The sequence below is a fragment of the Haematobia irritans genome, chromosome 1, assembly GCF_050003625.1.
Source record: "Haematobia irritans isolate KBUSLIRL chromosome 1, ASM5000362v1, whole genome shotgun sequence".
NCBI lineage: Eukaryota > Metazoa > Arthropoda > Insecta > Diptera > Muscidae > Haematobia > Haematobia irritans.
Window position 1 is genome coordinate 263,645,326 of NC_134397.1, and position 25,420 is coordinate 263,670,745.

The 25,420-nt window shown below is 29.0% G+C and overlaps 1 protein-coding gene across 1 annotated transcript in view; it reads right to left on the minus strand.

Moving 5' to 3' along the window:
- The window catches only part of T48 (FU domain-containing protein T48), a 225,070-nt gene that overhangs the window by 189,128 nt on the left and 10,522 nt on the right, over nucleotides 1-25,420 (minus strand). The window contains exon 2 of the mRNA XM_075292022.1: nucleotides 17,717-19,029. Within this exon, the coding sequence (XP_075148137.1) occupies nucleotides 17,717-18,173 (457 nt within the window). The 5' untranslated portion in view covers nucleotides 18,174-19,029. The remainder of the gene's footprint in view (nucleotides 1-17,716; nucleotides 19,030-25,420) is intronic.

Genomic DNA, 25,420 nt, shown 5'->3' on the forward strand with positions numbered 1-25,420 from the left:
TATTGTTGATTTCCCTGGGGCAGAGTCCGGAAACTCATTATCAATCCAAGTTTTTGCTTCCACCGTATTTTTCCCCTTCAGAAAACAGTATTTTATCAAAACACGAAATTCCTTTTTTTTTTCATTTTTTTCACAATAACAAAAGTTGCTTCACAAAAGACGCTCTATCTCACAAACTAATTGACTTACAGAAGTCAAATTTTGACACGAATCATTTGAAGGTTGGTACTGTAAAAAAATAATACGCATTTAATACTAGCGACGCCATCTATGTGTCAGACCGGGGACTTATCAGCCAACCTGTTACCCTCCACCATAGGATGGGGGTATATTAACTTTGTCATTTCGTTTGTAACACATCGAAATATTAATAATAAGACCCCATAAATATATATATATTCTGGGTCGTGGTGAAATTCTGAGTCTGATAATTCCGAACGAAACAAGCTATCGACTTGAAACTTCTTGGCACAAGTAGCTGTTATTGATGTAGGTCGGATGGTATCGCAAATGGGCCATACCGGTCTACTTTTACGTATAGCCCCCATACAAACGGACCCCCAAATTTGGCTTGCGATTGCTCTAAGAGAAGCAAATTTCAACCGATCCGGCTGAAATTTGTAACATGGCGTTAGTATATGGTCTCTAACAACCATGCAAAAATTGGTCCATATCGGTCCATAATTATATATAGCCCCCATATAAACCGATCCCCAGATTTGACCTTCGGAGCTTCTTGGAGGAGCAAAATTCATCCGATACGGTTGAAATTTGGTCAATTGCGCTAGTATAGGGCCGCTAACAGCCATGCAAAAATTGGTCCACATCGGTCTATAGTTATATATAGCCGATGTCCAATCATACAAAAATTGATCGAAATCGCAAAAAATAATCTACGAAAATGTTATTTCTATAGAAAATTTTGTCAAAAGTTTATTTCTATAGAAAATTTTATCAAAATTTTATTTCTACAGAAAATTTTGTCAAGATTTTATTTCTACAGAAAATTTTGTCAAGATTTTATTTCTATAGAAAATTTTATCAAAACTTTATTTCTATAGAAAATTTTGTCAAGATTTTATTTCTATAGAAGAATATTTTGTCAAGATTTTATTTCTATAGAAAATTTTGTCAAACTGAATTATATACGTATTTAATCGGCCTTTTTTTGTTTAATATATAGCCCGCGTGGACTAAGTTACAATTTAGAAGACGATGTTAAGAAGTTTTAAGATACCTTGTCATCGGCAAGTGTTACCGCAACCCAAGTAATTCGATTGTGGATGACAGTCTTTAGTACAAGTTTCTACGCAATCCATGGTGGAGGGTACATATTGGCAGTTAAATTTAAAAATTTAAAGAAATAATAACTATGTTGTGAGAAATACGAATTTAGTAAATCTTAATGCTTAATTTGTATATAATTTTTCTCGCTTTTTAGTTAATTTAACTAACGTACGCAAAAATATTATTAGAGTAAATGAAACTTTCTCCAAACATAATAATTCTAGGAACTAAAATAAAGTTAAATTGGATTTAGTGAAATAGAGAGTTCACTTTTTGTTGAGTATACTTTTCCTACGAGTATGTTGGTTAGGCAACACTTGTAATTCAGTCAATGCATGGTTTTAAGCAGAAATCAAAAACAACAACAAAAATCTACTAATTTTAGAAAAATAAAACTATTTTCGAATTTAGTACAGTTGTGGACTTCATTTGTATAGAACTTTTTTCTCATTTGTAGTTCAAGTCATTAAAGGATGCAAAAAATTATTAAAATAAGTAAAATTTTGGGCAATATAAAATAAAATAAGCAAATTTGCATGAACTAAAATAAACAAAAATCGGCTATCGAAATTTTCCTTGATTTTAGATTTGTTCTCCTTTTTCTGTTCAGTTGGCTTTAGTGCCCATGTCATGTTTTTTCCACCTTCCACGAAAGTAAATTGGTTCAGTTACGATGACAAATGGGCAGGTTTTTCTGCGCCATGGAACGACCCTATTTGTTTTTGCTGTAGCCTTTGATAGGTTCCATGAAAAATTTAAGTATAGTCGTAGTAAACCGGAGGACTTATGTTATGTGTTCAAAAATTCGAAAGACCCCTCATTCACGAATTCGATTCGATTTGTGTCATTGTCCCCCCCAACATAAATATTTGTAGAATTTCTATTTGATTAATTTATATCTGCTACAAGTATTTATTTAAAACAAAAAAAAGTAAAATACAAATAAAAACCTTCTATCGGTGCCCATAAGTAAGGTAAAAAGCCACAAACCCCAACTTTTCTTGATACAGAAAATTATCACTTTTTGACTTTCTAAAATCAAACAGATTTCAAAATCGAAAAATCGAAAAAAAAACACTGAAAAGGCAAACATTTTTACAAGACGACCTGTTTAGCCATCATTGCCCCATCACAGCCTACCGATTTGAAATTTCAAACGAATATGTATGTGCCTTGTATTGTATGGATAGTCTACAACAACAACAGCAACAAAATAAATCAAATCGAATAGCAACAACAACAACAACTCAGAGATCAACTAAATAATATTGACCCTGAACTTCATGAAAAGCCGTCGTCGCCATGGCCTAGTGCCATACAGGCGTCGTCGGCGATTGACGGGCGAATAAAATAAGAAAGAAAAAAAACGCCATAGACTCTTCCTTTTAGAGAAGAAAATTAAATCTGGTTTCGAAAGAAATGATATCCATACAAATTGATTTCATTTTTTTTCTCTCTCTGCCTTTCCTTTGTTGTTGGTGTTGTGCCTCAACTGCCTTTAAGATTGCGGTTGCCGTTTCATTGGCACTGGGGCATTATTCGAAAGGAATGAAAAAAAAGTTTTCGTTTTTTCCTGAAGCGTCTGCCCTGGAAATGAAGACCAAAAACTGAATGCTGTCCGTATTGATCAGAAGTCATGACATCATATTTCAAAACATTATACGATCGTATCGTATCCGCGTCATCGTCTTCAGGTTTCAATTCGTATCGCATTTTATGCGAATTGGGATTTTTATTAGAAAAAAATCTCAATTTTTGCTGAGAATACAGAAAAAAGGAAGCTATTGCCGACATTTGGAGATGGTAACAAAAACAAAATGCTTGCGCCAGACATTACCGCAGCACGTTTGACAAACTCGTGCACGACTAGACTGAAAAACGGGTAGTTTGCACAGTGTTTTCAGGGTTGAGCAAATTGGACATTAAAGAGAATTCTTTAAAAGCAATGTGATTATTTTTTATTACCAAATAACAAAATAATAAAATTTGTGGAAAACTGTTACCTTGAACGATGTCCGTTTGTTACCTTTTTTTATAATTTCAGCTCGTTGTTGTTTGTTTTTTTTTTTTAAACTCGGAAACAAAATTAGCTAAATCGGTTTTAAAATAATAAAAATAAAGTTTGACTTTTTCCCCTTTTCCAGAAGACGGTTTACTATTTTAGCAGATTTCCATACTGTGACTACTAAAAAAATTTTTTGAGTGTAAAATATGGCTATAAAGGACTGCCAGGGATCAGGGTTTTTAGATTTGATATTCACTATAACGCTATTGCCGTAGTAACGTGTATCACCAAAAAAGAAATCATTGGGACCTGAAAAACTGTTTGATGTATTGAGAAATGTGGTTTCTAAGAAACAGAGCTTCCTCCACACGTTTTTTGTTTGTTCTCTTTAAATGTTTTTTGTTTGTTCTCTAAAAAATCGTCACTTCTTTCCGAAAAAAATCGTCACTTCTATTTTAAAAATCGTCAAAAAACGCAATTTAAATAATATTAAAACCAAACTCATTTTTTTGGTTAAAAACAAAAATATTTATTTCATATAAAGAACAGAAAATTAACACAACTATGCATTTCAACAAAAAAAAGCATTATGAATTCAGTTTTGTATAAAAATAAAAAAATATGCAAGGCTATGCTATGCAATTCAAAAATAATATAAAAATTATTTTTTTAATATATAGTTTTACTTCCGAAAGTTTTTTATGTATGTGTTGTCCGGTTTTTACAAATTTGACAATTTGCAAAAATTTTATTAAAAATAAAATTTTGCAAAAAAAATTCTTAGAAATAAAATTTTACAAAAATATTCATAAAAATAAATTTTTACAAGAATTTACTAGAGAAAAAAATTGCCAAAAATGTTCTATTGAAATAAATTTTATGTAAGAATACGCATATAAAGTATTCAAAAGTTTTCTATAGAAATAAAATGTTGACATAATTTCCTATAGAAATAAAATTTTGACAAATTTTTGTATAGAAATAAAATTCTGACAAAATTTTCTATAGAAATAAAATTCTGACAAAATTTTCTATAGAAATCAAATTTTGACAAAATTTTCTATAGAAATCACATTTTGACAAAATTTTCTATAGAAATAAAATTTTGACAAATTTTTCTATAGAAATAAAATTCTGACAACATTTTCTATAGAAAAAAAATTTTGACAAAATTTTCTATAGAAATAAAATTTTGGCAAAATTTTCTATAGAAATAAAATTTTGGCAAAATTTTCTATAGAAATAAAATTTTGGCAAAATTTTCTATAGAAATAAAATTTTGACAACATTTTCTATAGAAATAAAATTTAGACAAATTTTTCTATACAAAAAAAATTCTGACAAAATTTTCTATAGAAATAAAATTTTGACAAAATTTTCCATAGACATAAAATTTTGATAAAATTTTCCATAGAAATAGAATGTTGACAAAATTTTCCATAGAAATAAAATTTTGACAAAAATTTCCATAGAAATAAAATTTTGACAAATGTTTCTATACAAAAAAAATTTTTGACAAAATTTTCTATAGAAATAAAATTTTGACAAAATTTTCCATAGAAATAAAATTTTGATAAAATTTTCTATACAAATAAAATTTTGACAAAATTTTACATAGAAATAAAATTTTGGCACATTTTTCTATAGAAATAAAATTTTGGCAAAATTTTCAATAGAAGTAAAAATTTTGACAAAATTTTCCATAGAATTAAAATATTGACATAATGTTCTATAGATATAACTATTTGACAAAATTTTCTATAGAAATTAAATTTTGACAACATTTTCTATAGAAATTAAATTTTGACAAAATTTTCTATAGAAATAAAATGTAGACACAATTTTCTATAGAAATAAAATTTTCACAAAATATTCAATAGAAATAAAATTTTGACAAAATTTTCCATAGAAATAAAATTTTGGCAAACTTTTCTATAGAACTAAAATTTTAACAAAATTTTCCATAGAAATAAAATTTTGAAAAAATGTTCTACAGAAATAAAATTTTGACAAAAATTTCCGTAGAAATAAAATTTTGACAAAATTTTCCATAGAAAATAAAATTTGACAAAATTTTCTATAGAAATTAAATTTTGACAAAATTTTCTATAGAAATGTAATTTTGACAAAATTCCACAGAAGTAAAATGTTGGACAAAATTTTCTATAGAGATAACATTTTGACAAAATTTTCTATAGAAATAAAATGCTGACCAAATATTTTATAGAAATAAAATTTTGACAAAACTTTCTACAATTTTGAAAAAATTTTCTATTGAAATAAAATTTTAACAAAATTTTCTACAGAAATAAAATTTTGAAAAAATTTTCTACAGAAATAAAATTTTGAAAAAATTTTCTACAGAAATAAAATTTTGAAAAAATTTTCTATAGAAATAAAATTTTGACAAAATTTTCTATAGAAATAAAATTTTGACAAAATTTTCTATAGAAATAAAATTTTGACAAAATTTTCTACAGAAATAAAATTTTGAAAAAAATTTCTATAGAAATAAAATTTTAACAAACTTTTGACAAAATTTTCTACAGAAATAAACTTTTGACAACATTTTCTATAGAAATAAAATTTTGAAAAACTTTTCTATAGAAGTAAAATTTTGACCAAATTTTCCATAGAAATAAAATTTTGAAAAAATGTTCTACAGAAATAAAATTTTGGCAAACTTTTCCATAGAAATAAAATTTTGACAAAATTTTCCATAGAAATAACATTTTGACAAAATTTTCTATAGAAATAACATTTTGGCAAACTTTTCAATAGAAATAAAATTTTGACAAAATTTTCTACAGAAACAAAATTTTCTATAGAAATAAAATTTTAACAAAATTTTCTATAGAAATAAAAAAATTTTTCATAGAAATAGAATTTTTACAAAATTTTCCATAGAAATAAAATTTTTACATAATTTTCCATAGAAATAAAAGTTTTGATAAAATTTTCTACAGAAATCAAATTTTGACAAAATTTTCCATAGAAATAAAATTTTGACAAAATTTTCTATAGAAATACAATTTTGATAAAAATTTTTATAGAAATGAAATTTTGACAAAATTTTCCATAGAAATAAAATTTTCTACAGAAATAAAATTTTGATAAAATTTTTATAAAAATGAAATTTTGACAAAATTTTCTATAGAAATTAAATTTTGACAAAATTTTCTATAGAAATAAAATTTTGACATTTTTTACTTTCAAATATTTGTTACAAAAGACTTTCTTTATTTTAAAGAAGCAGCATCTTTGGCTCGGAATCAATACCAAAATCCTTAAGGGAAGGTCAAAATCTTTGAATTCAAGAAGAGTTTTCTGTGAGTGCATACAAATAAATGTCAATTTCAAAATCCTAATTATAATATATACTTCAAAGTAAACTATGTTTATTTTAATGAAAAAAACTTAACATTGAAGTTTTTTATATGTAATCGAAAAATTCAATATTTCTGTTAATACAACGATTATTTCATTAACTCTTAAATGCACAAGATTACCGATTCCTCCACACAAAAAAAAAATAAATAAACAATATGCAAAATGGTACAAAAGAATATCGGCATACCACATTTTTGTCAAAAAAAAATATTTAAATAGTGGTTGTATCTAAAAAAATATGCAGAGCGCATTAAATAAATTTTTTATTTACAAATAAATAATTTTATAGATATATTTTTACATTACTCAGATTTTTTACTAATATTACTTTAATCTCTGGTAAATATTATAAAACTTCAAATTTGTAGATTTTTTTTATTTTTTTTTTGCCAAATTTGATTTTTAATTTTGATGACAGATTAATCAGAGGTACTAAGAACTTTTCGGAAAACATAATTTTAGGAATAGCGTTATGATGTTTTAAATGCATCAAACTGGTTGTATCTTAAAAGATACAGTGTGCATTTAAGGGTTAAATCAGAAATGTTATTCTTTAAGGACAAATTGGGTTACTCCAATAACATACGAAATTGACGGAGCGATGGAGAAGTGTCGTAAATTTAAAGAAAATAATTAAATATTATATAAATTATTTGCTTTCAAATTTGAAATAATGTTCAATATTAGCTCAATATTTTTTCCGTGTACTCTCCATGAAAATTCTGTGTTAAATCACTGTATATTGTACTTGTTCTCCTTTGCTTGAGGTAATTCAAAACATCCTACTTATCAGTTATACTTATTATTGAAGATCCCAAGAAGAAGATAGTTGTATGTCTTAAAGGTCTTAAAAACAATCCAAACAAAAGCACTAAAATCAACCAAAGTCTACCTTGTTTCTCTCCTCGGTAGTTTCCTTTTTTTCTCATATTTTCGTTTTAGCAGTGGTGTTCATTTCAAGTGATCGTCTCATTATCTTTTTTCCAAAAAGGTTCACAAAATTCAACTTTTTTGATAGACCATTTTTTGTTTTGGGCGTTATTATATTTCATTTCAAACTAAACTGAGAGATTTAAAAGCAAACACAAATGGAAGCTATAAGAACAAGAATACAAAAAGGAAAGGAGTTTATTTTACACTCTTCAAATTAAAAAAAAAAAAAAAAAACAAAAAATAACCTCCACGCAAAGTACATCCGCTCAAAAAAATTGTTTTCAAATGTTCACTTTGCAGTTAACACTTGATCCATGATTTTTTATGGAGGAGATTTTTTGTTCCACTTTGCCTGCTCACTTTGCCTGTTTGTGAATGGATGAATAACGATCTACTCTATGGGATGGCGGGGATCAATAAGCGACAAAATCAAAGTAAGTACAAACTTCCTTCCTCGACAATCTTAGATATCCGATATTGCATTCGTTGTCTCACTTGGGTCGAGTGAATGGAGTGAATCTAAAGACGATTAAGTGAATTGAGTCCCTTTTTCTTGTGTAGAATTGAAATTTGTCATTGTGTGAGATCAACTGATGAACGTCCAACTTTAATGATCTTCGTTTTATTTGCCCCTTTTTCTTTGTTTATGGTTATTTTCCCACATTTTATTTGCCTTACAATAGACCTCTAAAATTACTGCACTCATTTCCCCATCATCATCGTCGTAATCATAATCAAAATTAACAAGTATGAATGGCATTCAGTGCCTTTATCCAGGCATAATTTGAAGCTTCCAAACTGGCTGCAAGTAAATTGTTACTTAAATGAAAATGTTGCCCTGCATGACACTTAAGATAATTTTATTGTGTTTCTTGTTGTTTTCCCCTAGCTTATGACTTAAATTATAGACATATGTTCCGTGATGTTTATGCTAAAGATGTGAAAGTTATGACAAGCTTTGGCTTTCAAAGGAGTCTTACGTTGGGGACATCCAAAACTTTCACAGACATTCGCATTTGGTTCGAAAATACATATGTCACATAATCTCGGATGATTTTTAATGGAGCGAGATTAATGACCAAATTGCATATGCTTGACTTTATTCTAGGAATATACAAAGATCTAGGTATTGTACGAGGGTGGTCCATTGAAAGGAAAACTACTTTCCTTTAAGAATTGATTGACTCCAATCTATGTTATTTGCTTGTAAAGGAAAAATTTTGCAGCTAAAAGAAAAATTCATTTGATTAAAAAGTCGTTCCTCAGAAAAGAAATTTGATTCTTGAGGAACATCCACATATTTATCCCATTTTCCTATAACTTGTAATTTAGTATTTTTCAACACCCAAAAATAATTATAATTTGCAACTATTGGCAATATTGTGTAAAAGTTATATCCTCTCTCAGTAATGCGGGTGGCATTTCTGAGTGTTTCACAGCTCTCTACGTGGTTTCATCGCAATGTGAAACACCATTCGGACTGGGCTATGGGAATTAGGTTCCTCTTCATTGAGCTAAATATAAAATCGGGCCACCTTCGGTGACAATATCACCACCTGTGGTATCTTTGAACTGTTTGTCTATTCTAAAGCGGCCGACAAAGTCATCACACGCGACACACCATCTTGAGATTATAGAGCTTTTGGTCCCAGGAGCAAAGATCCAACGGATTAAGATCCGGAGATTTTGTCGGTAGAATTGAATCTCATCCAGAGAAGGAATATAATCACCTCCTCGAGCAAAAATCATAATGGCGAGAAAACAAAATTTTTGCGGCAAAAATATTCCATGTTCCCCATTCAAAAATAACATTTTGCTCTAGGAGGTGATCACATTCCATCCATACGCGCAAGGAGTCTCCTTTCTTCGTTGACGCGTGCTGAATTTTGTTGGAATGTCCATAGTGTGCGGCCGAAATGTTTGCCTGTCCAGGGCTTCAATACTGTCTTTGAGAGATTTCGGCATTTACTTTCACTCCAGGGTATGGTTGCCACAGTTGGTAGAATTGCTCAAAAAATGGTACTTTTACAGTTTAGTAGATTGGTAGAATTCTTGATGCTTTGGTAGATATTTTTTCTTTTCCAACTAAGAGGTACTTCCAAACTTTTATAGAAAAAAAATTGAAAAATTTTTCAAAATTTTGACAAAATTTTCTGTAGAAATAAAATTTTGACAAAAATTTCTGTAAAAATAAAGATTTGACAAAATGTTCTATAGAAATAAAATTTTGACAAAAATTTCTGTAGAAATAAAGATTTGACAAAATTTTCTATAGAAATAAAATTTTGACAAATTTCTATAGAAATAAAATTTTGACAAAATGTTCTATAGAATTAAAATTTTGACAAAAATTTCTGTAGAAATAATGATTTGACAAAATTTTCTATAGAAATAAAATTTTGACAAAATTTTCTATAGAAATAAAATTTTGACAAAAATTTCTATAGAAATACAATTTTTGACATAGACTGTAGAAATAAAGTTTTGAAACAATTGTCTATAGAAATACAATTTTGACAAAATTGTCTATAGAAATACAGTTTTGACAAAATTGTCTATAGAAATAAAATTTTTATAAAATTTTCTATAGAAATAAAATTTTGACAAAATCTTCTATAGAAATAAAATTTTGACAAAATCTTCTATAGAAAATAAAATTTTGACAAAATTTTCTATAGAAATAAAATTTTGACAAAATTTTCGATAGAAATAAAATTTTGATCAAATTTTCTATAGAAAAAAAATTGACAAAATTTTCTATAGAAATAAAATTTTGGTAACATTTTCTATAAAAGTAAAATTTTGATAAAATTTTCTATAGAAATAAAATTTTGATAAAATTTTCTATAGAAATAAAATTTTGACAAAATTTTCTATAGGAATAAAATTTTACAAAATTTTCTATAGAAATAAAATTTTGATAAAATTATCTATAGAAATAAAATTTTCTATAGAAATAAAAATTTTGATAAAATTTTCTATAGAAATAAAATTTTGACAAGATTTTCTATAGAAATAAAATTTCGACAAGATTTTCGATAGAAGTGAAATTTTGACAAAATTTTCTATAGAAATAAAAGTTTGACAAAATTTTCTATAGAAATAAAATTTTGATAAAATTTTCTATATCAAGAAAATTTTGACAAAAATTTCTATAGAAATAAAATTTTTACAAAATTTTCTACGTAAATAAAATTTTGAAAAAATTGTCTATAGAAATACAATTTTTACAAAATTTTCTATAGAAATAAGTTTTTGACAAAAATTTTCTATAGAAATAAAATTTTGACAAAAAATTCTATGAAAATAAAATTTGGATAAAATTTTCGATAGAAATAAAATTTTTACAAAATTTGCTATAAAAATAAAATTTTGACAAAATCCTCTATAGAAAATAAAATTTTGACAAAATTTTCTATAGAAATAAAATTTTGATAAAATTTTCTATAGAAATAAAATGTTGACAAAATTTTCTATAGAAATAAAATTTTGACAAAAATTTCTGTAGAAATAAAAATTTGACAAAATTTTCTATAGAAATAAAATTTTGACAACATTTTCTGTAAAAAAAAATTGACAAAAATTTCTATAGAAATAAATTTTTGACAAACATTTTCGATAGAAATCAAATTTTGACGAAATTTTCAATAGAAACAAAATTTTGATAAAATTTTCTACAGAAATAAAATTTTAATAAAATTTTCTATAAAATAAAATTTTAATAAAATTTTCTATAAAATAAATTTTTAATAACATTTTCTATAAAATAAAATTTTAATAAAATTTTCTACAGAAATAAAATTTTGACAAAATTTTCTATAGAAATAAAATTTTGAGAAAATTTTGTATAGAAATTAAATTTTGATAAAATCATCTATAGAAATAAAATTTTGAAAAAAGATTCTGTAGAAATTAAATGTTGACAAAAATTTCTATAGAAATAAAATTTGGACAAAATGTTCTATAGAAATAAAATTTCGACAAGATTTTCGATAGAAATAAAATTTTACAAAATTTTCTATAGAAATAAAATTTTGATAAAATTTACTATAGAAATAAAATTTTGATAAAATTTTTTATAGAAATAACATTTTGGTAAAATTTTCTATAGAAATAAAATTTTGACAAGATTTTCTATAGAAATAAAATTTCGACAAAATTTTATAGAGAAATAAAATTTTGACAAAATTTTCTGAGAAATAAAATTTTGAAAAAAAAAAATTGATAGAAATAACATTCTGACAAAATTTTCTATAGAAATAAAATTTTCCATAAAAAAAAAAATTTTTTCAGAAATTTTTTCTATACAAATATGTTGACAAATTTTCTATAGAAATAAAATGTTGCAAAATAAGATGGGTTTGTTTGGTAGTTTTTTGGTAAACTTTTCTCCAAATATTGATAGATTATTTTGGCTCCCGTGGCAACCGTGCACCACGGCCGAAGAATACGAGCGACATTCGACCATTACCATGAGTTCGAAGGTGTAGCTGCCCAGCTGACCTCTTTGATTGAAATGGTTTTTCCATTGGAGAAAATCGAATGCGGTAACTGTCCACTTTCGTGCAAGGGAAGCAATCCTTTGCTCTTTCTAGATTATTTTTTGTTTATCGAAGAGCTCTTGCACTTTTTGGAACTGCAATAGCTTTAGGTCAAAACTTTTAAACAAAATAAACTATCCCAGTAGGACTGTGGAGTCAGAACCTGAGTCGTAGAAATTTTGCTCGACTTTGACTCCAGCGAAACCAATATTTGAAAAACATTTCATATTTCTGAAACTAACCAAATATTTGCCCACATTAAATTCCATTAAAATCTTCATTCGAGCAACGAAACATAGTCGCTGAATAAAGCATTTGCTGCTCGCCATATCGAAAATAAGTTTCAGACCATACAAAGTGCATTGATATGTATTGATTGGAAGGAATATGATCACCTCAAACATGTTTTAAGAGCAAAATGTTATTTTTGGGTGGTGACCATGTAACATGGTTTTCGCAACCATGTTATTTTCTCGAAAATCATGTATCTGATTTCGGCAAGCAGGTTATATTTGAAGAGAAAATAAGATTTTAGTGACAAACATGTTACTTGGTCACCATACAAAAATAACATTTTGCTCTTAAAATATGTTTGAGGTGATCATATTCCTTCTCTGCGTGTGGTGGGTTGTCTGCAATCGCGCTTCCAATGATAGAGACTTCTTTTATGTCTCTAGTAGGTTAGACTGGAATATGGGCTGAATTGATCCATTTTATTAACAAACATCATAACTTTGGAATGTCAATGTTATGATATTAAAAAATCGTTGGTATCTGCCCATACTTAGATGGCATATCACACCCCTAAGGTAAAGAATCTCTCCCTTTAAAGCCGGGTTTGTTTTTTTTTTAATTTAAATTGTATCGTTACATTTTAAAAATCAATAAAAACAATGATTATGTCTCTTCATTATTGATAAGATAAATTTCTTATTTAATCTTTAAGACCATATAATCCATCTTAAATAATACAATTGATCACAAAATACAAAAACAACAAAAAAAACCAATACCGACCCTCAGCTTCATGGAAGTAGAATAGTAAATAAATTAATATCTTGACCCAAACCAATCATTGCCACACGACAAATCATAAAGCAATGAAATTTTATTTTAATCTGAATTTGAAATTGAAAGTATTTACATGAAATTGTGAAGGTAGGAGTGGATTACAATGTCAATATATGTATGTTATATAAAATAGGTTAAACACAACTCAAACACACAAAAAAGAGGATTAGAAATAATGAAGAAGAAGAAAACGAAAATTGAAATAAGCTACACTCAAAAAAAAGTAACTCTCTATTTCACTAAAGCCAATTTAACTGCATTTTAGTTCATGGAATTATTATGTTTTGAGAAATTTTCCTCTACTCTAATAATTTTTGGTGTACGTTAGTTAAATTAACTAAAACCGAGGAAAAAAATTTACACAAATGAAGGATAAAGATTAACTAAATTCGTGTCTTCCACAAAATAGTTCAATATTTCTTTAAATTTGTAAATTTTACTACAAATGCGTTCATCATGAACTTCGTATGTCACTAAAGACATTCTTGCAACTTTGAACTCCAATTTTTTCCTTCAAACTACAAAATTTTCTTTGACAAGTGAAAAACCTTAATTATGTCTAATAAATTTTCTTGAATTTGTCGAAAAATATTTACTTATTTTTATGACATCGGCATGATGCCAGCGTTTGTTATACTGTTTATTTAAAATTTTCTAAAAATATTCACAATTTTCTAAAATTAACCGAAATTTTTCTTCCTGGTGGGTTCACTGTTTTTTCAGTGTATTTGATGACAAATCTGATGGTGTTTGAGGAAAGGGGAAACCCCCAATCAGATTAGTTCCACTTTTGATTTCACTACAAAAGAAACAGGAAAAAATCACCATATCCAATATCTTCGATGGCAATTACAAGGCATAGTCATTTCATTGATTCATCTTAAGAAACAAGCCCACGCACTTAGATTTGGATCAACATTAAAAAGGGAATTTTATGGATATTTTAGGCAAATTTCAATTTCTCTACGAAATACTTTTTCGTTTTTGGAGATTAATGGCGACTTCATATTTACTAGCTTTTATTGTCATAACCTTTGAGAAATGTTGTGTTTGCAGTACAAGAAATGCCTACACTCTTCGTGATGATTCTTTGCCGTAACTTTCTAGCCATTACGATGAGATGAGTCTGAGTATCCATCTAAAAGTGTGATTTTTGTCAAAATTTTATTTATAGGACAAACGTGTGACTTTTATGTGCTATAAACCAATATCTGGCTATTAAGAGTTCAAGAGACGCTATTTCGAAATATTTTTTTTTAGTTTTGTTTAACGACAACATTTTGAAATATTGGTGATCGTTAAATCCGACAGTTAAGAGAAGAAAGTTTTTCGTTATGCAGTAGTTCCTTGTGAGTAGGTGTAAACGACATTAATGTGAAGTAAATTGAATTTGTACACAACTCTGATGGAAAATGAAATCAAAAAATGTATATTGAGCAATTTTGTTGTTGTAATGATTTTTATAGGAAAAAAGCGAAACATTTCGTATTATTAATGAACAATTTCATTGTCTTAATGATGTACAAAAATATAACGGAAACGAATGTAATACTTCAATGGTTACTCTGATGGAGAAACCTCACTAAAATTGAGCTATGTAATTTCTTTCATTGACATAACACACAATTTTCATTGACACAATGGAAATGTTCATTAATTGTATGAAACGTTTCATTGTTAAATGAAAAATATAATACTATATAATAAATACAGTAACTAATACTTTAACTGTATTTTTGCAATATTATTTTATTGTTTCTATTTTAATGGCAAATTTCGTTAATATCACGAAACTATTCCTATCAGTGATGAATCTTTGGAGAGAAATACAGATAGAGAGAAGGGGAGAGAAAATGTTCGTAAATCATGACTAAGGCTTCTCATTCGTGCATGAGTAAAAAGTAGGCTGCATGCAACGAAAAATATGGCTTAAATATGATCACCCCAAACATGTTTCAAGAGAATAATGTTACTTTTTTCGGGGCACATGTTTGTTGCAACCATGTGACCTGTTTGTTGCAACCATTTTCTCGGAAATTATGTATTCGATTTCGCCAAGCATATATATGGAGGGAAAACAAAATTATGATTTTGAAACATGTTTGTGATGATCATATTCCTTCTCTGGGTGAGTAAAGAACAGGATCTGATGAAGGTGATTATTGTCATACCAATCTGAAAAGGATGGCCATTTTTTTTTATCACACCTAGGGTGATACACATATATTTTCTGGATAAAACGAACGCAGGAGCGTTTTATGCCTAAACATTGTTTAGGTTAATCGCTATATAAAAAACGCCCGCAATAAAATAAAGTCTCAAAGAGGTAATAATAGAAGATCCCAATTAATTTATGTGACTTATTTCTATTTTGATTATAAATTCAGATAATTGAATATTTTTTCAATATTTAAAATTTGTTTGGCTCCAAGAAATAACGCCCCGGTGAAGAAATAAAATAAGGCCCCAAAGATTTTGGATATTTTGGAGATATTTTTATAACACCATGAAAAAATGACCCAATAAAATAAAGTTCCAAAGAAGTAATGATATAAGATCCAAATTAATATATGAGACTTATTTTTATTTTGATTAAAAATTAGATAATTCAATATTTTTTAATATTTAAAATTTATTCGGCTCCAAGAAATAAGGCACCGACAATTTTGGAGATATTTTTTGAACTCCATGGAAAATTGACCCAATAAAATAAAGCCCCATAGAAGTAATGATATAAGGTCCCAATTAATTTATGTGACTTATTTTTATTTTGACTATAAAATTAGATAATTCAATATTTTTTAAAATATTTAAAATATTTATCAGCTCCAAGAAATAACGCCCCGAAATAAAAAATAAGGCCCCAAATGCTGATAAAGGTAGCAAAACCACCATATTTTATTGCATTGTTGCATATCAAGGTTGGAATTTTATTTTATAATGAAATAGGATATTAATTGATCAAATTCTTTATAATTATTTATTATTTTTTTTTTTTTTTTTAAATTAACGCCCCAGTAAAATAAAGATCCAAAGGGGAATTGAACTAAGGCCCCAATTAATTTTATGTGACATTTTTGTTTTGGTTAAAAATTATATGATTCAATTTTGGTTTGGTTTTATTCATATTTTGGTTGAATTAAAATAAAACCTTGTGTTATTACCTATTATGGGCTTTTTTAATTGGGTCGTTATTTCATAGAGCAGAAAAAATATCACCAAAATTTGTGTCAATTAAAAATTTTGGTGATATTTTTTCTGCTCTATGAAATAACGACCCAATTAAAAAAGCCCATAATAGGTAATAACACAAGGTCCCAATTAATTTATGTGACCCATTTTTTCCTATTAAAAACATTGATTGATTCAATTATTTTTCATTTTCAATATTTTTAAAAATTGATTAAAAATTTGTAATTGAAAAAACTTGGCAGTATTTTTTCGGCTTCATGAAATAACGCCCCACTGAAATAAAGCCCAAAAGAGGTCATGAAATAAGGTCCCAATTATTTTATGTTACCCATTTTTCTATTATTCTATAATAAAAAATTATAAAAAATGTTGATTCAGTTATTTTTCTTTTTCAATATTTTTAAAAGTTGAATAAAAATATTAATTCATCTTTAAATTTAAAAAAAAATTGGTATTATTTTTTCGGCTTCATGAAATAAAGCCCCACTGAAATAATTTCCCAAAGAGGAAATGACATAGGGGAGCAAAAACAACATTTAGGGGTGTTATTTAATTTTTTGCTTTGTTTCATATTTAAAAATAGAATTTTAATTAAAAATGAAAAACGAAATAATATCCCAACAATTGTGTACGGGAGTGTTTTTTTAATTTTACTAAAAATTGCAATTGCTTTTGAATTTATGAATTATCAGTTTTCTGTTAAAAATTATTTTTTTCTAGAAATAAATTTTTTAATTTAAAAATTTTGGAGCATTATATTCTGCCATAATTCATATCTTAAAATGGGGATTTATTTAATTAAGAAATAAGGTCCCATTTTTGTTTATTTTTTCTTTTCGTTATGAGGCTATATTTCTCAGGAGCTAATTACCACCGCATAGGTTCTTATATTAAACATTTATCGGACGTGAAGAAGAAAACTAAAATCGCAAAATAAAAATAAAAATACGGCTTTTATTGATGGAACTCAACATAAATCTATTTCTTTTCTATAATATATGAAAGTAACTGAAAATTTTTGATTTTCATCTGCAAAACACATGAACTTTACACCAGCCTTTACATGCGAAAAGTCTTTCTACATCAATCTTCAATTTCTTCCAAAAACCAAATTTTATACAAAAAAAAATCTTCTTTTCTTCCATAAAGCCACTGATTTAACTTAGGTCTAAAATTTCGGAGAAAAAACCTTCTTTTTAAACTTTCCAACAATGAAAGTAAGACTGAATCTGAATAAGCCGTAAATTGCAACTAAATAGATTATTTATGATCATATTTTCACATCTTTTTGTCTTACCTGAATTTTGTTTTGTATCCAAATGCTCATTTCTTGAATTGAAATCTCCTATATCCATATCATTTTGTTCGACACTTGTTAAATCCATGGATTTTATGGCTGAGGCTGATGAAGGTGATGAGAACGAAGATGACGAAGCTGATGATCCATCATATAAATCTGTAAAATTATTTAAGGCAAAAAGGCCCGCACTGCGGTATTCTTTGTGATGTAATGAAGCACCATGGGTAAAAGATAAACAAGAGGAAGAAAGTAATAATAAAATGGCCAAATTCCAAGGAAGCCCATAATGTGATATAGCAGCAATGGATTTTTTCACAAATTTTCGACTGTGATCTCCAAAATGATGAGGGTGCTGATGATTAAACAAATTTTTTGTCATTACACTGAATGTTAGGGACATGGGGTAGCAGTAACCGGAAATGCTTGTTATTTTTAAGGCCTTTAGAGTTGCCATATTTAAGCGATTTTGTAAAAGATTGAATTGATAAGAAACTGGATGATAAGAAACTTTTGCAATATTTTTTATATCAGGCAAATGCTTTTCATTATTTTTTAATTTAATAGATCAATTTATTTTTCTTTTTTTTTTGCTTTACACTTTTTTTCACACAATTTTTCTAATTTTGATATTTGTTGCCATATTTATTTATGCACTCGCGTGTTGACATTTCAATTGTCATTCTCTTGAATGAACAATGGCATTGTCCATTATTTTGTTGTTTTTTTTTTTAACTTTCGATTGATGATTTTTGATGTGCACTCAAGTCTTGATGAGGCTCGTGGGGAACGATTTTCCCTTTATACTCATAGACTTTGCAAGTTAAATGGTGGTAAAAATCGTTTAATTAAATTTCACGATGTTGACAAATTATGCCAACAATTAAAGATAATTGAGGCTAACTAAACACCATAAACGTTTAATTGATAACTCGTCGATGTCGCCGTCGTCGTTGTCGTCATCGTTGTGTATTTCGATCAGCTTGCTAAACCAACATCGAGCGAGGGTGGTGGGCGTTTTTTGTTTTCGTTTTTGCACACACAAAAGATATTCGTTCTACGGCTATGCTGACTATGATGATGATGACATTCTGGGTGTTTGTAACTCTCTTTTTTTTTTGTCTTCGATTTTATTTAATTGATTCTATCTTGATGTGATCTTTTAATGATCGTATCATTTATTGTATGTCAATTTTTTTTAGAATTGACACACAAATTTGGCAAAATTAAACATTGACTATGTATTTGTCATGAACACATGCACAACATGACAGTTGTGAGTGACTGACTGAGTGACATCAGCTATGGTTTTTCTGTAAATGGAAGAAAAACAAGGGTAAAAATGGTTAAAATTGAAAATAATTAATTTTTAGCATTAGTAAAAAAAATGGGGAGAATGGGGGTGATATTGTTCCTTTCCTTAAAATATAAGGAAATCACACATTTTGACTTTTCTTAGTAAAATTTCAATATAGTCCCTTGGCATACTGCACATCCTTTTCAAATCTTATTGTCCAAAAGTTATATTATGCATATAGTTTATAAGAAAAAAACAAGTAAAGAAGTCTAAAGTCGGACAGGGCCGACTATATTATACCCTGCACCACTTTGTAGATCTAAATTTTCGATACCATATCACATCCGTCAAATGTGTTGGTGACTATATATATAAAGGTTTGTCCCAAATACATACACTCAAATATCACTCGATCTGGACAGAATTTGATGGACTTCTACAATCTATAGACTCAAAATTTAAGTCGGCTAATGCACTAGGGTAGAACACAATGTTAGTAAAAAAATATGGGAAACATTTAAATCTGAAGCAATTTGTAGGAAATTTCGCAAAAGTTTATTTATGATTTATCGCTCGATATATATGTATTAGAAGTTTAGGAAAATTAGAGTCATTTTTACAACTTTTCGACTAAGCAGTGGCGATTTTACAAGGAAAATGTTGGTATTTTGACAATTTTTGTCGAAATCGGAAAAACATATATATGGGAGCTATATCTAAATCTGAACCGATTTCAACCAAATTTGGCACGCATAGCTACAATGCTAATTCTACTCTCTGTGCAAAATTTCAACTAAATCGGAGCAAAAAATTGGCCTCTGTGGTCATATGAGTGTAAATCGGGCGAACGATATATATGGGAGCTATATCTAAATCTGAACCGATTTCAACCAAATTTGGCACGCATAGCTACAATGCTAATTCTACTCCCTGTGCAAAATTTCAATTAAATCGGAGCAAAAAATTGGCCACTGTGGTCATATGAGTATAAATCGGGCGAAAGCTATATATGGGAAATATATCTAAATCTGAACCGATTTCAACCAAATTTGGCATGTATAGCTACAATGCTAATTCTATTCCCTGTGCAAAATTTCAACTAAATCGGAGTTAAAAATTGGCCTCTGTGGTCATATGAGTGTAAATCGGGCGAAACCTCTATGTATGGGAGATATATCTAAATCTGAACCGATTTCAATAAAATTTGGCACACTTGACTACACTACTAATTGTACTCCTAGTGTAAAATTTCAACCAAATTGGGGTAAAACTCTGGCTTCTGCGACCGTATTAGTCCATATCGCGCGAAAGATATATATGGAAGCTATATCTAAATCTGAACCGATTTCTTCCATAATCAATAGGGTTTTATTCTGAGCCAAAACACATACTTGTTTCAAATTTGAAGACGATTGGACTATAACTGCGACCTACACTTTGATTACAAAAAATGGGTTCACGGACAGACGGAAAAGAGTGACCTCTGTGGTCATAAATCGGGCGAACGATATAAAGGGTGATACGGTCAAAATTTGGTCAATATAAACTTGACGTATTTCTTTCAATTTTGCATTTAAAAAACCTGAACACCCCTCATTTTGAAGGTGTGTGTGTGTATATTGTTGCTCCTATTTTGATTTTGGAATCCACTCTTCTGTTGTCAAAATGCCGTCCAAGCAAGAAGAGCAGCGTATCAAAATTTTGCTCGCGCATCGCGAAAATCCGAGCTACTCGCACGCAAAGCTGGCAACATCGCTAAAAGTTGCCAAATCAACCGTTACAAATGTAATTAAAGTGTTTGGGGAACGTTTGTCGACAGCTAGGAAGTCTGGATCGGGGGAAATCGAAAACCGGAAGCCGCTGAGACGACAAAGAGAGTTGCCGGTAGTTTCAAGCGAAACCCTAACCTCTCTCTCCGAGATGCCGCAAATAAGCTCGGTGTATCGTCTACAACCGTGCATCGAACCAAAAAACGAGCCGGACTATCGACTTACAAGAAGGTAGTAACTCCAAATCGCGATGATAAACAAAATACGACGGCCAAAGTGCGATCCCGGAGGCTGTACACGACGCTTCTGACAAAGTTTGACTGCGTGGTAATGGACTACGAAACCTACGTCAAAGCCGACTACAAGCAGCTTCCGGGACAGGAGTTTTATACGGCAAAAGGAAGGGGAAAGGTAGCAGATATTTTCAAGCACATAAAACTGACAAAGTTCGCAAAGAAATATCTGGTTTGGCAAGCCATCTGTACCTGTACCTGTGGCTTGAAAAGCATCATTTTCATAGCTTCCGGGACTGTCAACCAAGAAATTTACGTGAAAGAGTGTTTGAATAAACGTCTGCTGCCTTTCCTGAAGAAACACGGTTGTTCCGTACTGTTTTGGTCGGATTTGGCATCTTGCCATTACGGTAAAAAGGCCATGGAGTGGTACGCCGCCAACAACATGCAGGTGGTTCCCAAGGACAAGAACCCTCCCAACACGCAAGAGCTCCGCCCAATTGAGAAATACTGGGCTATTGTCAAGCGGAACCTAAAGAAGACCAAAAAAACTGCTAAGGACGAGCAGCAGTTCAAGGCAAACTGGCTTTCTGCGGCGAAGAAGGTGGACGAGGTGGCTGTACAAAATCTGATGGCAGGTGTCAAGCGTGAGGCCCGGCAATTCGGATTTGGAAAAGCGAAAGCCTAACTGAATATTTTTCCTGAATTTTATACTAATTGAACTTGAAAAAGAAATTTAACTTGATTTTTTAAATAAACGATTTCACCGATTTACACGCGTTTTCCCTTGACCAAATTTTGACCGTATCACCCTTTATATGGGAGCTATATCTAAATCTGAACCGATTTCAATAAAATTTGGCACACTTGACTATAGTACTAATTGTTCTTCTTGTGCAAAATTTTAAGCAAATTAGGGTAAAACTCTGGCTTCTGGGGCAATATAAGTCCATATCGGGCGAAATATATATATGGAAGCTATATCTAAATCTGAACCGATTTCTTCCAAAATCAATAGGGATTTATTCTGAGCCAAAACACATGCTTCTTCCAAATTTGAAGACGATTGGAGTAAAACTGCGACCTAGACTTTGATTACAAAAATGTGTTCACGGACAGACGGACATGGCTATATCGACCCAGGAGGCCACCCTGAGCATTTTTGCCAAAGACACCATATGTCTATCTCGTATCCTCTGGGTGGTGCAAACATATGCACTAACTTATAATACCATGTTCCACAGTGTGGTGCAGGGTATAAAAATTTTGAAATAATTTTGTGAGGACTCGGGCCAAAATATTTCGCTATTCTCAGTTTTCCTCGTTCAAATATAGGACACGTTTTTTAACACTTTATTTTAAAGACGTTTTTATTTAAAACATAGCGTAATTTCTACTGGAAGGACTTTGATAGCATATGAAGAAAGAAAAATGAAAAAGCGAAAAATTAAAATTTGCTTCCTAGAATCAAGTACACAAAACCCAAATTTAAAAGAGAATTGTGTCTTAAAAGTATCTTTACTTGTATTCTCCGCTTCTTTGGCTCGGAATCAATACCAAAATTTTTAAAGTAAAGACAAAATCTTTGGAACCGGGCATGCTTTTTTTTTCAGTGTAAATATAGAAAATATACAAGAGGATACAAATGCTCATGGTTCACATTGATCTATCAGCTCAATTTTATCACTTGATTATTTAGAACTAAATTTTCGTTCATAGGTGCATGGTGATCAAATTTTTGTTTTCATTTCTCGAGCATTTGGCAGACGATCACCGTTCTCCTACTTTTGTGTTTTGAAATCTTGATCTGTTTGGTGCCTGCAAGCTGCTGTACAAACATTTTAAATTTTTATTAATTTACTAATTTTCTATAATACAGCCTATTTCTTTATTTATCATTATTTTTAGTTTTGATAAAAACGTCCCAGCCAAAAAATGTGGAAGTTCTTCCAAAGGCACAACTTTAAAAGCACTTGCAGAAGATGCACTCACAATGATGTTCTTTATTTTAACTACCCAAGATGGTCTTTTAATTAAATTTTTTATAACTTATTTTTTTCATACTTTTAATTTTTAATTTTAACTTTTTTTGTTTCAACGAGGTTAAAAACAAAGTAAGAATTCATAAAATGGTACAAATCATTTAAATTTTGTCGAAAAAAGTGCTAAATCCAATCTGAAAAAATTGTGAATTTTTGAAAATATTTGAGGTCAAACGTTTCCGACAAGCGTTAGAATCCATTAAAAATTATAAAAAATTATAAAAATTATTTATTTGACAAAATATCACAGAATTGTTTAATTTACATCCAAAACATTGAATTCGGATCACACCTAAAGAAGTGATGCAAACTCAGTGCAACGGCTGTTGAAATGGAGGACTTCCGTCCTATGACAAGCCCATGTTAAATTCATCGCTTCTGCGTCAATTTTGCACCGCTTCCGGATGCAAAAAGAACATTTTCATTACTTTTTTGGCGACGCTTTTTTTGCTGGGGTGTTAATTTTTGGGGATGACAGTATCCCAATTTGGATCAATACTGGCAACACTGATTTGGATATTTTAAACTGGTATTTATTCTTATTCTTCTTTCCCACAAAATTGTTCAGAATTTCTTAAAATTTGTAAATTTTACCAATAATGCGACCATCATGAACTTCGTATGGCACTAAAGACATTTTGCAATTTTGAACTCTAATTTTTTTCTTCAAACGAAAATTTTGTCTAATAAATTTTTTCTTGAATTTGTCGAAAATTATTTACTTATTTAGTGACTTATTTTAGACATCTGCATTTCTAAAATAGTTTAGTTAAAATTTTCTAAAAATTAATTTTTTCTACATAAAATCTTTCTATAACTAAAATTTTCTTTCGCTCGGTTAACTTTTTTTCAGTATTCGATTAGTAAGATTCTTTTTAAATTAATTGCCTTATTATTTTGAGAGTTCAGACTTTAAGTTAGATTGCTTCCAAATCCTTAAAGGAAGGTCAAAATCTTTGGATCCAAGTAAACAAAAAAAAAACAATATTTTTAGTAAATCTTCTTAAAGTTGATAAAAAGTATTAAATTATTTAAATAATGTTGGGTGCAGTAAAACCTCGGTAAATACCTTAATTTTAAACTGGGATACTTTGAAGAAGTTAATTTTTTGCTCTCGATATTGCTCGTATATTTTTTTTGCGAATGAAAAATTTAAATTTCTGAAAGTCAACACTATATTTATTGTTTTACTAAAACCATCATACCAACTGCTATCAATATTGTAGTATTTATTTGGTTATGCATGACATCGGTCCACTTTTATTAATACCTTACTTATATCTCTGTGTATAACTAGAATAGGCATGTTAATAAAATGTATGTAACTATAAGCATTTGTTTATTTTATTATTACAACTCCTTTCAAGTGTCACAATTGCGGCTCATCGCAAACGACCACAGACAATAATACAAGAAGAACACAACCCTCAGCCAACCAACATATGCCAGCAATATGTGCCTTGACTGGTGTGTGGTGTATTTTAATGTTTATGTGACAATTTGTGTCGTCTTATGCTCATACTGTTCATAATTTTTATGGGTTTTTAACAAATGTTCAACTATATTTTTTTTTTTTGTGGCATTTTAGCGCCAAGCTAAAAATTATTCACCATTCAACGGCGACCACCCAAGTCTATCTCGCTTCCTCCCTTAACGACTGTTATATTGAGTGATCACAATGGAAAGTTATAATTTTTTTCTTACATTCCAACCATCGTAAATTAAGAGATTTTGAGATTTTTACTTTCATTTCGTGTGTGGAGCACAAAGACATGTAATTTCTTAAAATTATCTGGAATGCATGGATGACAAATCATGCAGTCATGGTTATACCATTGTTAGCTTTTTTTCTTGAAAAGATGTGATGACTGTATATTATAGCGTTACGATGAATGTAAGCAGCTATTTTTTTATTATACTTTCCTAAAAAAATGTTCCAAATTACAAGACTAAAGTAATTTTTACAAATATGTAGGACATGCAATTACGACGGTAACCTTTTATATCTCGGGATTGAATAACAGCTCTATCGTAAAGCTTAACATTTTTGAGTTTGTACCTATAAACTCAAAAATGTTAAGCTTTACGAACGTTGTGACATAAATTTCTATAAAAATTTTATTTCTATAGAAAATTTGTCAAAATTTTTTTTTCTATAGAAACTGTTGTCAAAATTTTACATCTATAGTAAATTTTGTCAAATTTTATTTCTATAGAAAATTTTGTCAACATTTTTTTTTTCTAGAGAACATTTTGTCAAAATTTTATTTCTATAGGAAATGTTCACCCAGAAAAAAGTGACCCCTTCTTTAAGTTAAAGTGAACTCATTGTGAAGAAAGTTGAACTTCGTATAGCGCCAAAG